Source organism: Dermacentor silvarum, chromosome 8 (assembly GCF_013339745.2).
Source record: "Dermacentor silvarum isolate Dsil-2018 chromosome 8, BIME_Dsil_1.4, whole genome shotgun sequence".
Lineage (NCBI taxonomy): Eukaryota > Metazoa > Arthropoda > Arachnida > Ixodida > Ixodidae > Dermacentor > Dermacentor silvarum.
In genome coordinates, this window is record NC_051161.1 from 36,754,238 (window position 1) to 36,770,997 (window position 16,760).

The 16,760-nt window shown below is 47.0% G+C and overlaps 1 protein-coding gene across 1 annotated transcript in view; it reads left to right on the plus strand.

The window, feature by feature from the left end:
• The window catches only part of LOC119462076 (tubby-related protein 4-like), a 206,640-nt gene that overhangs the window by 151,292 nt on the left and 38,588 nt on the right, over positions 1-16,760 (plus strand). Inside the window, exons 2-3 of the mRNA XM_037723423.2 lie at positions 5,230-5,523; positions 15,103-15,307. Coding sequence (XP_037579351.1) covers positions 5,230-5,523; positions 15,103-15,307 — 499 coding nt within the window. The remainder of the gene's footprint in view (positions 1-5,229; positions 5,524-15,102; positions 15,308-16,760) is intronic.

Sequence of the window (16,760 nt, forward strand, 5' to 3'; positions counted from 1 at the left end):
AGTCATGGATTCCACACACAGCCCAAAATTTTAAACTGCCGGGGATACAGCGCGCGGTCCTCCTCCGTTTCGCTGCGGTGTGGAAGCACGATTTTCGGCGCGTGCTGGACTGCGCGCATAAACTTTACGACGATGGTTTGCCACAGGTGCTTTGTGTCGAAGGACGTGCACACCCTCCGAGCTGGATCAAACTTGAACAATTATTTTCACCGTTAAAACGTCGCGAGAGCACAGCTATCCCTGCATTGTTAAGTCGATGGCGCGGGCAAGTCCTGATAAAAATAAAAGTGCCTGTGCGAAGGAAATGCGCGTGTGTCGAGCATTTTCTTTCTTTCCTGCATTATCTCAGTACATTTTAAATATCTCTAATTCCTAATGTGGACTGTTAAGTAATTTGAACCCATGGCCTCGTGCTAAGCAGCGTGGATTAGTTAAGTCGACCAAATGTGAAATGAAAGCAGTGAGTCCGAATTCGGGGGGTCTCTTCATACATCTCACTTTCTGTTATCTTTTTAAAGTTTTGTTATAGCTTGCTTTTTAACTCCCAGGACAGTGTATCACTTCTTCCTGTTTTCACGAAAAAATTAAGTCCCAGGGATTGACTTGGCCTGCTTACACTTAAAGATTCTTGTCTCTTATGTATTCTTACTTGAAAAAATCATATATATCAATATTACCACTATATAATTAATATAAATATATCAACATTACCACTATATAATCAATATTACCACTTGAAAAAATCAGCTTCCCCCTCCCTTTCCGTTGCTAACACAACTAAACACCTTCGTTTTTGAACATTTCAACTCTTCTGTCATCCTACTCCACACACGGCATCGAGAATCCGTGGCGGTGTTGCCTCAACCAAGACAAGTCCCATTGTTGAAAGGCTGGCTCGAGAGACATCTCTTTTTCAACCATTGTTGATCTTTACAAGTGAATTTAATAAAGAAGTCGCCACGTGCAACGCTAGCGGGGTGCAGCTAGCCAAATGATATGTGGGGATTATGGGCGCGAGCACCTGTGTGAGTTCGCCTTGCTCCGGTAGGGGCAAGACAAGCGCGACAGATATAGCCTACGTGCATGGCATGTGCTAAGCACGTGACGTTAACTGGCGAGGTCACACAGAGGAGAGCAAATCAACTTCGCTGCTGCGCTGTCATCGGGCTAATTTCCAAAGGTCCCGTTCATTTCTGGTCTTATCGTCGCTCACGTTACTGACGTCACACGGGGCAGCGGAAGATAATTAAGACGCTGCAGCGCCGCATCGACTGTACAGGCGGTTGACCGTTACCCTCGTTAGGGCGGTGACGTGCAACGGCGAAAACTTTCGCTAGCGGAAGTGGAAAACGCTTAGCGCTGGCCCTCCTGTGTCGCATATGCGAACGGACCCCGCGGACACGATGTTAACGCGCGGCTATTTTCTCCCGCGAGCACAATTAGGCGTCATCAGCGTTTGCCACGTATTATCGACCGTCACAGTAGCTGCGTTTCCCGCAACTCCGCGGGGGCGTGCGGGAGGGTGGTTAAATTTGGGACAAAGAGAGGAAGCGGGCTGTGGTTAGGATGCTTGCCAGCCATCGACAGGTACGGTGGTTCACCCGCTGTTCCTTTTCGTGCCTGCTCATTACCACCCGTTTACCGGGACGAAGGAACGTTCTTTCGATTCTAGCGATGCTTTCGTTGTGCAGTATTTTAACTAGATACATTTTGAACCTGCTTTATTAGCTTTGAGCATTGGGAATGGTCGGCTATTAGGTAGCGTAACATGAATATGTTTGTGCCTGTAACAAGCGCCATTTCAAACATGGTCATCGATTCATCGATGAAGAGTCATCGATTATTGGCTATGGTTTATGGTTTCGTTGGTTTAAACGACTTGATTACGCGGGCTTAGGAAACACGTTTATTGGCGCCGTATTTTTATCTAGACTTCCATGTTCAAGTTCGTGTGTTTCTTTATCTGGCTGCCACGGCGTCTGTGCGCACCATTAATGCGTCCAAAGACGCGACTGCTTTTTTGTGAGTCAGTTTCGAGGTAGACTGGCTCACAACTACCTCGCTTTCGAAGGAAGGAACTCTTGACCAGCAATTCTACTCCACTCGCCTCTTCTGTATAGCCTGTACGGAACCCTACATCATCATAATAATGACCTACCAATGTCTTAATATGAAACTAACAAAACCAAGACTACTGCACAATCAATACTTCAATGCTCGCTTGGCGAAAAAGCGTATCGTAAGCATTTATATGGACTTCATCTTCCTCATCTGTATTTAACTATCATCATCGCTTCGCGTTCTCGTCTTCTGTGCGTTAGATTTACTATTGGGTTTTGAACGTTGTACTTTCAAGTCCCAATATACCTACATGCTGATTATCTGCTCAAGTATAAAATAATTCTGTAAGAAATGTAGCCCTCTCAAGAGTGGCAGTGTGATGGACAGAACTTCCGAAATAACTGCGTCGCCTCAGACATTTACACTCCTGAAGGCGTCTCTTATAGCGGCGCTTTAAGATAGTTACGGTTTCTGTTATCTCAACGGCAACTCAGTACAACCCAGGATTAAAATTTGCTTTTCAACTAATGTGACCTTATACATCTGAAACAGCGACGCTTTCGCCTGTAGTTTCAAGCTGCACTTTAAAATGTATTGGCGTTTTACGGGCCAAAACCACCTATTATGAGACACACCATACTGGGGGCTCCGGATTAGCTTTAACCACATGGAGTTCTTTAACGTGCGCCCAATGCATGATACACGGGCATTTTTGCATTTCGTCCCCATCGAATTTGCATTTCGCCCCCATTGCATTTCGAATTCACTGCTGCGTCCGGGTTTTGATTCCGCGACCTTGTGCTTAGCAGCCGCTACCACCACGACGGGTAAGCTGCACTTTAAAAAAGTCACAGGCCAGCGCGGCCCACGCAGCACAGTCACAGCGTAAGCTGGTGGAGCGGCTCAAGAGTAGCTCCAATTTCGGCACCACGTACACAGGGTCTTCGCGGCAAAGTCTCTTCGCCTTGTTTTGAGGAGAACTATCTGAACAGTCCTACCGGCGTCTACGGCGAGCTGCGGCTTGTAATGCTCTCTGTACAGCAGTCTGCTGAGCCCGATGATGCCTGGTTGTAGCCGCGCACGTAGCCCTACGATTCGCTTCTTCAGCAGCGGTTCGTACCTTGCGAGGAGACGCCATAACGTGTACCGAAGTCCGAAGAGGTGCCCAGAATACGTGGCGCACATCTCACATCGGGATCGCGTTCATTGCGCGCCTCGTCTGAATCGCATCTCGTCGTCTGCGCCTGCGCACGCTGCGTTTGGAGGTACCTTAACTAGATGGCGCCATCATACTGACGGAGGCTGAGATCGCGTTGATTGCGCGCCTCGTCTGAATCACATCTTGTCGTCTGCGCCTGCGCACATGGTGATTGCAGGCGCCTTAACTAGATGGCGCCATCAAGCTGGCGGAGGCTCGGGTCGTATGCGCCTCCGCGCTTGCCTTGGGCGCGTTTACAGGGCATTTTCTGCTGCATGATAGCAAGCGCTTGCGTGGCTCAGTGGTGAAGTATCCGGCTCCCGCGCAGCAGGCCTGGGTTCGATCCCGGCGGAGGCCGGTTACTTTTTTTCGCATTTCCGGCGATAGCGGTTACGTGGCGGCGGTGGCGGCGCCATCGCGAACCGAAACGGCTATTGGAATGAGCCCATAACAGCTTGCGCTGTAATATTGACCCTTTTCGCGGCGCTCCCGTGAGCGCTGCCATGTTTGATCACGTAGTGACGTGTCCATTGCTTGCCTCAGGTGCCTCCGTTGCTTCTGCGTTTACAATGCAAGCGCGTGACGCCGGCGCGGCGCAGCAAACCTCCGTTTCGACGCATATCGTAGACGGTGGCTTTGTGCACGACACGATCCTTTGACTACAGCCACGGAGGACATGTATGTGCTTTCAGAGCTCATTATGCCTTGTCCAAACGGCGTGAGCAGCGTATACGGTGTTTGTACTAAAAGCGGGGCTGGAAATGTATTCCAAGCTGTCCAACCTTTCCGCATATGAATTATATCGGGATCAATGTGCTTTTCGTTCTTTATTTGGCAAACATTTTGAAGCAGCGGCTTGTCATGTTTCTGACTCAGTAAAGTTCCTCGGTTCCTCCGTGCGGCCATATCTTTTTTCAGCCTAATCACTCGTGGGTGTGCTCTGCTGAAATAGATTTGTTCTTGCTGCGCACAAAGCTTGGAATGCAAATGTTCTGTACTTTGCGCTAGCTTGTAGCAACGACGTATTATCGCTAGTCCTTCGCTTACTCTGTGGACCGTCACGAAACGTTCAGCTTCAAACACTCGTATCTTGTCGGTGTAGTCGCCGTCAATCATGCTTCGGCACATTGATGCGAGTGTTTGCCCCCTCATTTATTATTGATACGTTGGCGGTAGGCTGGGCATAAGTATGCGTGCGAGTAGGCGTGGATGTGTGTAGATAACGTGCGAGAAGCTTACTATGCCAGTAAGTGGCGCTACTTCCGTTTGTGACGAGCGGTACTCCCTCTTAAGTGCCGACGTTCCGGAGTTGAAGTCCTTTCTTTGGAGGTTAGCTATACAGCACTGGCAGATTAATTATCTTTTTCGATCCTCTAGGAAAGCCGTGCATCGCGAAGGGCGGCAACACAGGCAGTCCTTATGTAGCAGCGGCGACACAGGTTGATTTCATTCCTATAGCTGTGAATCACTATTTTTGCAGCAAACTACCGCACGCGTCTTTCCTTTGTCGTACACAGTTTGCAGCATGAATTGGGCACAGTGAATAAGCTAACCCATTTGCCAAGCCATTTGCCATAAGCTAAGTCAGTTTGCATTTCCGACAGCTGGTCGCACAATAGCAGGGCAGAAGCAGTACTAGTTTCGTATTCGTGCGCATTCGCTGAGACAACGTATGGCGCGCCGCCGAAAGCGCCGTCTCGTTCCTCTAGAGCAAACTGCTCCGCGAAAAGGGTCAATAGGGGAGAAAGATGTGTCTATGAGAAGGCGGGGGGTCTTTGATGCAATGTGCACAAATACCACTCTCTAACGGTGAAACGACCAAAAGGACAAACAACCAAAGAACTACTCGTAATTTACAAAACACATTCAAATGTCCTAAACAGCAATACACAACTTTCTCAATTAACCAGTGCGCGGCGGTAGTACATGTTCGCATTACTCATCAGAGCGCGCGCCCTTGGTGTTCGCAGGTGACGCTGGTCAAGTGGAACGAGCCGTACCAGAAGCTGGCGTCGTGCGACAGCAGCGGCGTGATCTTCGTGTGGATCAAGTACGAGGGGCGCTGGTCCATCGAGCTCATCAACGACCGCAACACCCAGGTGACCGACTTCGCCTGGAGCCACGACGGCCGCATGGCGCTCATCTGCTACCGCGACGGGTTCGTGCTCGTCGGATCGGTGGCCGGCCAGCGGTACTGGTCCTCCACGCTGCATCTGGACCGCGCGGCCGTGCTCTGCGGCATCTGGACGCCCGACGACCACCAGGCACGTGGCCGGCCCTTATTGTTTGTCTCCTCCTGTCCCGAATTACCGTGTACTTTGAAATAAGGTGTCGAAGTTGCATCATTTTATTCCGAGACACTGCTGAGTGAGACAGATGAAAGGGTAAATGCAGGGAGGTTAACCAAAACGGAAGATCCGGTTTGCTACCCTACGCTGGGGAGAGAGGGGAAGGGGAGGTAAAGTGACAGGAAAGTAGAGAGAGAGATAGAAGGAGAGCACAAATACACAACCATAGTCGGCCATTGTTACCGCGTGCTAGTGCTTATAGTTCTATAAGTAGCACTTATAGAACTATAAGCATCAGTTCAGGCTACAGCCGCTTGTCCAAGTATGTTGTCCTTAAGAACTGCAACTGTGCCCACTTCCTTAAACAACAGTCAAGGTGGTATTAGGAGCAGCAGTATTTTAACTATGGGATACAGGACCCTGTTCTACAAGAACCACAAGACCAGCGCTCCGTCATACTGTTCTTTTCTGTGTCCTGTGTTGCGTTGTTAAAATTATGGTGATTAACAAGAGTTACGAATTGACCAGCCCAAGTGAAAACGCTGTAGGATGATCCTTTGAGTATTTTCCGACACGTTCTCGTAATCACAGAGAGATGAAGTATAGACTTAGGCCAGAGTCAATCATGTCACCTTCATTCATGCGATAAATTTAATCAAGGAGTGAAAGCGCATGCACAAATTAATTACTTCCTACACGCATTACGAGAAAAGAACGATATTCCTGAACCATTGCTGGCCGAATGCAGCTCATCGAGCATCTCCTGAAACATTGCAGCGCCTTCAGTCAAAAATACCTCGCGTATGTACAAATGTTAGCAGAGTCATTGAAGGCGTTATCGATGATTATCACCAGATCTCTTCAGCAATACCATTTGTGATAGTCCACATGAGCCCCACGTTCCCAAACAAGAGCGCAATATTTGTCGAACAGCGCAAGGGCCAGCTCACTGTCGCGTCACCTATGGAGAACAAACGTAATCATAAAACGCCACTTCATAAGCACAACTGAAAGAGGCGCACAAAACGTGGACTGCAACAAGAGAGACACCCCGCACTAGCGCTGACTAAAAACTGTATTTGCTTGTTGGTTTTCGCAGTAAATAGGCTCCATAACTACACGTGGTTTGCCATATGACATCAGGTTATCAAAACAAGCTAGACTAAAATCTTGATGCAGACTATACTCATTAACAAATAAACAGCATTTTATATCACCACTTTTTTTTTTCAGCCAAACGAGACATTTCAAGCACTTTTTAGCATGGATGTGCGACGCCTAGTTTCAGGTTGTCGCTCACTGATGGTGTGTCAGTCAATTAACCGCCGACCCAATAGTGCCCGAATATGTCTGGCGTTTGAAGTGGAGTATCGGTATTGGCATGGTTTAAAAACTGGATCACTCTGGCTGCGTTTCAAAGGCGGCGCAAGACAGCAGCAATAAAGGTATAATGTGTGCATTAGCGATCTCCATTGGTAATTATGAAGCATGAGTACCAATTTTAAGTTGTGTTATTCTCGTAACACAGCTTCAAAGCTGCCTTGTGCGACGTAAGTGGCATTGCCAGAGCGCTGTGAAGCAACCAGTTGGATATGCCATCAGTTTAAAAACGGCGTCTGCTTCCGCTTTATCATACGATGGGGCTGATACATCCAAAACACTTAATGGTCGTGGCTCGTACCACTAAATAAGCAGAAATAATATAATAAAGAACGGCAGAGCAGAGTCATAGTTTGGAAAGCGACGACCAAGAACGCAGGAACGAAGGCTTGACGTTTCCACGGTTCTCGAAACAATCGGCAGGCTTCATAACCTCCCCATATGAAATATGAAGCGTATGGAGGAGGGGAGGGGGGGGGGGGGGGAGCGTAATCAACGAATCACCAAAGCGCGCTATCATACTCGCGTTTGTTCTGGCACACCATTTCATCCCTGCTATTAGTTGTACAAAGCACTACGAGATTTTCATCTCGAAACATTTCGAAGAAAAGCGTTTTTGACGAAGTTGTCGTGATTAGTTGTACCGCGCAATCTTCAGCGAGTTATATGACCCCTGAGCTTCTAGAAATTATCTCGCCGCTTGTCTCTCTGTGCGCGTGTGCTTTAATCCTAGAAAAAGTGCGTGCACGTTTGCAACCACATAGCCAATTTTGCTTTGTGTCATGTCGCACTCTCACCTTTCGCAATACTGTGAGCACATTTAGAGCATTTTTCGAGTGATCTCGTTTGCCTATTTTAAACAAGACTCTCCATGAACCCTATATTGTTAATACTGGTAGACTTCATTCATCCGTTGCGGATAGGCAGTTTGTTCATGGGCTAGAACATCGTGAGAAGCAGTCCTGCGGTGGTTTACGCTGCGTCGCACATTCTTTTAAGCAGTTTTCTCCCCCACTTGGGGGTAGCATTGTGAACGCAATCATTTGAAAGCTGAAGAGTATTCTTCCCGCCGCGGTGGAGCATGAGAATCAACGTGCACGAACAAAAACATCGACGTGCTACACCGGTTAGCATACAAAACGAACAACAAAAGTGCTTTGCGGTTAAAAGAGACAGTGCCGCCTGTCTTATGACATGCTACGCTCAACTCCGCAGTGTTCCTTGCGCGGGCGTAGGCGGAGACCCATAAACGAACGTCTCCTTCGTCCGTGTCTCTCTGCATCTCTTCTCATTTTTCTTACGAGCAGGAACGTGTCCTTGCTCGTTCTTTTCGTTCGCATAAATATCGCCGTTTTGTGATTGGGCAATAAAACGTCGTTAAAGGACGCGTGGGTGCATAAGGACAAGATAAGCGCAACGTCGTCCCGATTTTCTTTTTCTCTCCGTTCATACATATTATAACGCTGTCAGACTTGCAACGTTGCGGACCGGAATTGTCGAGATATGCAGAAAGGGCTGTCATTTCGCTCCCGTGCGCGCGTGGGTTTCTTTTGCTTCAAGAGCACACGGCACAGTGAGTGATCTCGCTGACTACTTGGTCCGTTTTTAGCTCATAAAGCATGCAGGTCTACCCGCTACCGCTGCTACGCTAGACGATTCGTAAAGAAGAAAAAAATTGAATGCTTGAAAGCTTGAAGAGCAGTACGAGTGTCTCCTCAGGAGGCTACGCGGCGAGCTCTGCTGCTTTTTAAAAGACTGCGTCGTGTGTAGTCCGCGTTTTTTACGTATTTTTTCTTTTTCTTGTTTTTTTTTTCAACACTATACTTACGCTCTTTTCTTAAGTGTTCAGTAAACGCTAGCTATACTATAGTTTCTTTCACGCGATTCTTTTTAAGCTCAATTAACTTGGCAAATTGAGAAGCTTGAAAAAGTCTGAGAAAGATGAAACCACGCGAATGTAATTTGTAATACACCTTTTCGTTATAAGCTTCGAATTGTCATCTTTCATTCTGGGAAGTTCCTGCCCGAATCACTTTCGTTGTTTTTTTGTTTTTTTTTTTTGGGGGGGCATGCAACCGAACTTTTGAAATTTTGTCCAATATTGGCTGCGAATTTTTAATGTATGAATGCGTGTCGTTTACAGAATTTTTTAATGGCAGTCCTGTATAGCCAGCTGCTAGAATTTAATGCGCACGACTGCGATTTTAAAGTGAGCAAACGTCCTCATCAGCTTAATAAGATGTATTCGCGTTAATTGTGCCTTACATTTAATTGAGATCACTATGAAAGATGCTGGTGAACTTAAACTGCGCTGATTACCATTCCTCTATGGAGACACTTAAGTACAACACACAGCACTTAGTTTACATATGCAGATCGTAACCTTTTTGCGGTAATTATATAGTGGGCTGTCATGTGGCGTAACTTCATACTTAGCCGTCGTCCTAGAGAAATGAATGGGTCACGTGGCGCACGACCAAAGAACATATAAATGTGTAGCTGGAGGGAGCGAACATTCAAACTTTCACATTGAACTTCATAAATAACCAGGAATAGCTTCCCACGCTGCGCAACACATTGCACAGAAGCCATACGAGATAAACAGTGCGAGTCGAGGCCTTTACCTTCAATGGCGATATCAACTCTGCTTTCTCTGTTGAAATATTTTGTTGTTTCTTGCTTAGACCACAAAACACACCCCGAAAAAAATTCAAGGCGGGCGATGGGCGACATAAATTTCGGCGACACCAATCGTGGAATAGCGTCGCCATGACTAAGTGTCCGGAAAAGCCGTAAATTTGAAACGCGCAGTACAAACCGCGTCAGAAGAAACGCAATTTTACGGTAGGAGTAGCACTGACGTAGTAGATTTTTTTTTTTCATTTTCTTCTTACTCAATCTCGAACACTCTCGAGAATAAAGTGCATCCAAACGCACAGGGTTCGGGAAAGAATGAGGTTTCGTGGTCTCTTTTCGCGTCAACACCCGCCAGACGGAAGAAAACTGCGACAAACATAGTTGTCGCTTTGAATTCCCGGTGTGGCCGCTCAGGAGACCACAATAGAGGCATTCTGCTCACCAAAAGAAATCCCCTGAGGCGAGAAATCGGGAAAGTGCTATTCTTTCTTTATTTCATTTTCCTTTCTCTCTCTCTCTCTCTGTCTCGTCTCTTTATTTATTTATTCATTTTTTCGTGGAGTGCGCACTGAACGGCATTTTATTTCTAGTGTTAAGTTTTCTAGTGTCTTGTATTAGAAGTTTTTCTGTAGAATTTTGGAGCAAGGATGACGAAGACGTACACTGTTAAATGGAAGTAGGAAGAAATTGAAGTAGGGAACAATTTTACGGCGACAAGCTTTTATCTAAGATAGAGGCACTAATTAGTCAAACCTGGAGAGTATTGTTTGGTGGCTCATTAACATGACATACGCGATAAAACGATGGTATGACGCAGAAAGCGCAGCACTTTTGCAAAACATACGCCAACATGAACTTTAAAAGCTCGTCAATGTATGTAGTTGAACGCAGTTTTCAGCAGGGAACCTTAGAGCGGCTTCGTAGAACAGTACACAGTGGCGATGTTTTTTGTTAGGTTAGATTAGGTTAGCCTCGGTTAGAAAGGTTAAGTTATTCAGCAGGGAACAATAAAGCGGCTTCGTAGAACAGTGCGCATTTTTAAAAGTTTCCAAGTACTAGAGAGTTCCAAAAAAAGTAATCTTCTAAAGATGATAGTCTAAAGACGATAGTCTACAGATGAGAAACGGGTCCTCGCATTGTCCTTAGGTCAGTAAGTCATCAAAACTCTACGTTGAGGAAACGCAATCCTTGTCGCCGACAGGGTTTGAATAGAATAATTTTCGGTTAGAATTTCCTCCTAAATGTTAATCTAACGCGCACTACTTCACTGCTGCTATGATGTTGGCAAACGAGACACCTTTTCTTGTCCCGGCAAGCATCAAGGAAAACTTAATTTAGCATGAATCTACAAGGTAATTTTCTACTGCGGCCGCAAAACACCTACGACTTTCAAGTTTGTTCCCCATGTTCCTTCTAAAAGAAACTTTATTCACATTATGTGCCGTCACAGTATGCCGAAGCGCTCAGAAACGGTGCGCTCTTCTAATGCGCAAATAACCTTACTTTGAGAGAGAGATTCAAGCTTTAGTGGTATGGCTGGAGAGCTTAGGCTGGCATGTCACCCGGCACTGCTCTCCAGGTGCTGTGTGATAATTATGATACGCACGATCACATAAACACATAAACAGCACAAACAGAACAAACACTCAGCACATAATTTTGTTAATTTCCTACAACTCTCCACATAACCCCAAACACTCATAGCATTATTAATGTATAATCTTTGGAATGTCGAACATCCCTCCATATTTTATTTTGCTACATGAAACGGTGGTTTGTCAAAACTTTTGTTGACATTTTGCATGCACATCTCAGAGTGGGCGTTTTTCAATGCGCCGAGTCGCCACAACAACTTGGCTGTTAAACGTAACTGTAGGCATGCTTCGTTACACGTTTTAGAATTCCACTTAAAAAGCGCATTGTGCAACAATCATTGGCTCTACTGATTTGAAAGCCAGCACAGGTATCCTTTTGAAGACAGCGTTTGTTTCTAGGGTGATACTTTCCTTAAAATAAGGTAGAAAACAACTTTGACAACTGCTACTGCACCTAACACAGTTGGCATTGTTATAAAAAAAGAAAAAAAGAAAAAGAATGGTTGGGCCGGTTGGAAGCTTACAGTGAATGATTCACTGAGCGCCGAAATGCAGTCTGAATTTTAAATCACTCTTAGGCGAACAATGGGCGCTGCTGCCTGTAACTTCATTAAACTTTGCGACTGAGTTAACATGGCGTCGAGAACCACGAAATTTGCATATGACTCTAGTCGGAGAAACTGAGCCCTGCTGGCGTCGCCATGTCTCCACTTGCTTCCGCGTGTGTTAGCTTGTGCCCTATCAATCCGTATGGGCAAAGAACCTACTGAAATGTAAGCTTAAAAGTTTATTCTGTACAAGCACTCCACATATCAATCTTTAAACAGAGACAGCAGTAGCAAGCGTCGAGTTTCACTAAATCAATAAATGATCTCCAGCGCTTCGAACGGATTCAGCAGTGATTTCCACTCCGCAGAAGACGGATAACTACCAGTTTATTCGTGAAAAATTCAACTAGATGTGCTCTTTAAGGAAACAGTTCTGCAATAGTTTAATCTATTTATACTGATGCGAGCTCTTGAACAATGCACTACCTCAAGACTGCTCAACATATTCGTCTTTACATGCAAGCACCATTTGTTTTACACCCAAAGCAATACGCACGAATGATTTTGCGGGCTTTTCGACATTACGTCTATGTTTCGCTTTAGTGCTTGTACTTCGGAAGGCGCAATACGCATCCGCCTCTGAATGGAGGCTAGCATTCATTGAAGCAGTATGATAACCTTGAAAAAAAAAGAAGAGGAAAAACAATGTTTTGCAGTGCTTGCAACACATTGTTGTGTTTAAAAGCTTTTTAGTAGACTCGGGGATAGCTCAGCTTTTGTGATAAGTGGTCCTGTGCGGCTATTTATGATGTGGCGCACTTGTTCTCGTTAATGACCTCGAACATATCTGTTAGGGCCTACCATCCATGTTAGTGCGGATGACCCTTGCGCCAAAGCATGAAGACTGTAAAGTGTCCATCATTTCGATAGTGGCGAGGGCAGACGTTCGATGTCGACTGAAGTCATCGTTGCCGGCATTTTTACCTTCATTATTATTAGCTTCTTAAAGAGAAAATGAAACATCCTCTTAAATGTAGCAATTGCTACAAGGAAACCCAAACGGGTTCCTCGAAAGAAAAGCGCCGCAAAAGCCTCGCATTGTCACTAATTTGTTTATATTTTTTTTATTTCTAGGTTATTTTGTTAGTTGTAGTTATACGACATAAGAAATGTAGTAGCCAAGGTGCTCTCTACCTCAATATCTCAACAGCAACCGCCGTATAGCAGAAAAGAACGGAACAGTAATCTCCTCTGTTTTGTAATCTCATTCTCCCGTGCGTTCCAGAAGCGCCTTCGCTGCGCGTAGAATCTCTGACGAGAAATCGAAGGATCGCAAAGAAAAAAAAAATCAAGAGCCTCCCTCAGCACCAGTCTCCCAAGTGCCAAAATGTCATTTGTGCGGGAATATCCAAAGTTCAAAAAGCTGCGCCGCTAGCGCGCAGGTGTTCGTCAGACGTTTTCGTAGGAAGAGGGGAGTGTACGAGGCGCTTTTATCTGTGCCTATAGGCGTTAGTCTATCCCTTCGTGTACTGTCTCCCTCTCCTTGCCCTCTCGGTGCCTGATAGATGAAGCCGCCCTCCAGACGTCTCCGGCGTTCACTTCATCCGTTATCTCAGGCGCGTGCGGATTCCCTCGCGGCTCCTTTTTCACGTGGCCGAAGAAAAGTAGCGCTCAGTATCGAGCTATTTGCGTGCAGCGCTGCGAGTTAGCCGAGCCGATGCAGGTACAGCTTTGCCGCAGGCGTAATCGCGCACGATATTCCCCGTTGCTGATCGTTATTAACGGGTGACTTCTCCAGCAGGGCGAACTTTCATCTTGCGCGGGTGTTGAACGATGCTTTGTTTCATACCTATCGGTATATGCAATTTGAAGATGTTGCAAAACGGGGCCTTTTGCTACCCGCAAAAAATTCGGTTAGCATGACTGCTTTAAAACATTCAGGATTGGGAGAGAAAGTAAAGTACACGGATGGGTCTATCGTGTTTTGCGTGGCAACCCAACACTGAGGAAAGGAAAAAAAAGGAAGGAAAGGTATAGTAAAAAAACTGGAGTGGGAGGGTGGGCGAAAGGTATCCAATATGTACACGGATACGGACGCACATGAGCGTTTACTGCACAGTCACAGGGGGCCGGAGAGTCTGGCAGACTTCGGGAAGCGCATCATTGCTTAATAACTTCCTGCGTGCGAATCTTTCCTTCCCAAGTTCCCAAGGCCTTACCGCTTAACCGACCGTGAGTATCGCGTATGCAAGCTCTTCTCTCACCGTACAAACCCAAGTGACGCAAGACGTGTCCAGCGGTTTTTTCGCAGTCGCAATCGAAGAGGCTGATGATTATGAAAACCGCTGCAAGTCCATTAACCCGATATTAGGCGGCTTCAGGTAAGGCCCACAACGGTCTCATCGAACCAGGAGACTAATAATACGATCGAACAACGTTCTCTGACAAGTGCTAGCAAACAGAAGCCACAGGTTACGTCGAGCTGCACACAAATGTTTGCACTATGTTTCAGCCGAAGAACAGAATCCGCTCTCTCTGGCGTGTGGGCTCTTTTACCCTTGGCGCACCCAGCAACTGCCGGGAAGTAGCAACACGTCCACACACTATAGCAGCAGCAGCGGCGGCGGACCCAACACTAGCGCCTGGCTCTAGCATCCTCGCCGTGTGTGCAGGATAGAGATGGATCGATGGGGACGACGGCATAATGTTGCGCGGCCGTTCATCATCCGTCGGAGACGACGCAGCGTCCGCTGCGTTCACCGCTTCTCTTTCTCCTTCCGCGCGCATACGCGTTAGAGCGTGAAGAGAAAACAAACATGCACACGGTGGGCCTTGTTCGCAGGTATAGGAAGTAGATACGTACACTGCGTCTGAAAAAAAAAAAAAGCTCATACAGTGCATCCAGAGGTACGAGAGCTGGCTAAAACGCTGGTAAGTGCGCGGAAGAACATAACTTAGTGCTTAGATCATTTGGCTGGAGCGCATCAACCACGCCTAGTAACCAGCCCGGCGACGGCCTGAGCGAGCGGGCAAAGGGTTTGCGCTTGATGCTGAGATTCGCGGCAGGCAGCTAAAAAGAAGAAAAAGGCTGAACGAATGCGCTGTTTCGAGATTGAAGTTCGCTAAATACTCTCGCTACAATAAACTTGCAATGACCGTAAAACTGCATAAAAATTTCATGAAAAAAAATGCGAAGGCAGGAATCATGCCACACAGTGGCGTGTGTAATGTGGCAATCTCTGTGTAAGTACGAATGATGGAACCTGGCTACCCCAACTTTGTTTGTGAAAACAGATTGAACGCGAGTGTCTTTGAAACAGCGGAGCAACATATTTGATGCCCGCGGGCCCCTTTACTCTTGCAACAACCTCCGCGTTCTCTTCACACGACCGCAGGTTTTGTTCGGCACATCGAACGGCCAGATCCTGGTGAACGACATGCACGGCGAGCTGGTGGCTCAGGTGACCCTGAACGAGGATGCCGCCATCGTTGCCATGGCGTGGTCCTGCGAGAAATTCAAGATGGAAGAGGCAGACGACGACAACAACCGAACAGCGGCGGCCTCCAATGGAGACGCCTCCTCCGTCCCGCCCGCACAGGGTAAGTGTGATCGCGTTGCTTTGAGTGCAACCAAAAAGTGTGATGGAACGAGTAAACGAATTAGATGGTGCTAAAGACAACAGTGCAGCAGTTAAGGCTGACCTCCTTGGTGCGCTTGGCACTCAAATAGCTCGCCTAAGCGTCATTTGGGCGTACTTTATATGACGCCGGCTCGTACGTGTTTTCGCGTGCAGAAGCCGAACCTGAAAACATCGCTCGACGCGTGCGCGTCAGAATTAAGACACCAATCAGCGTCCTGTATAAAACGACCTTTGCGTCTTTTGAATTCGCCAATCCTCAGAGACGTGCCCGAAACCAGATTACCCTCGTTTTAGTTCTAGCATGTTATTCGACCGCGAATCAGCCCCTCCACTGCGAGCTGGCCAGTCGAATTCACCGAACGACGGAAATGCATACCGCGGTTTCGCTTGAAACTTCATAAATACTAAGTACGTTCGCATACTTGCCGCGGTGGCTTAGTGGCTATGGTGTTGGGCTGTTAAGCACGAGGTCGCGGGATCAAATCCAGGCCGCGGCGGCCGCATTTAGATGGGGGCGAAATGCATAAACGCCCGTGTCCCTTGCATTGGGGGCACGTTAAAGATCCTCTGGTGATCAAAAGCAATCCAGAGTCCCCCACTACAGCATGCCTCATAATCAGATCGGGGTTTTGGCACGTAATTCCCCAGTATTCAATTAAGGTACGTTCGCGGACGGTGCCGCTATTACGCATAATATACGTTATCCTTAACGTGCTTTGCGCAGGCAGCAAAGAAACGAGAGCGCTTATGTCATAGCAACGAGATAAGAGGAAATACGAGCTGATGATCCAGCACATGATATGAGCACCGTGTTGTCTTCTTCGTAGAATAAATGCCTGCACTCCTGGCTTCCCTGGCGTACATAATTCCTTACGTGCTTGGCATCTTGCTCGATCGCACACACACACGCAAAAAACGAATCCTATTTCTTTTATTATGTTTTGTCCATCTGGGATTCTCTGATCGGTTTCTTTCTGCATCCTTCCTCTGACGCATCTCGGTTGCGACACGTGGCCAGACGAGTAGACATGGGCTTGTGGTTGCCGAGTGCCTTTCTTTTCCCTGTAGTTTTATTTAATAATTTTTACTTGCCTCGAGACGTTCTCTGTAGGCAGATGAGGCAGCGCTTGCGATTTCTCTTGGCGGTGGATAGCAACAAGACCAATTCGTAATACGGCCTTCTGTGCTTCGGATTCTGAACCAAATCTTCTCCTCTAGCGCAAGTTCTTGGAAGTTAGGCGCGCCCGTTCACCAACTGAAGACTTGATTTGAGTGCGTTCTTACAATGCGTCTCAGTTTCTGCCAAAGAGCTCTTTGCTACGTTGAATGGTAGGCACGCTCTGTAGCGCCAACGCGCATGCCAAACAGAGGTATTGTGCGCTCACACTCAAGGGAGCGGCGTTTAGTTTCTA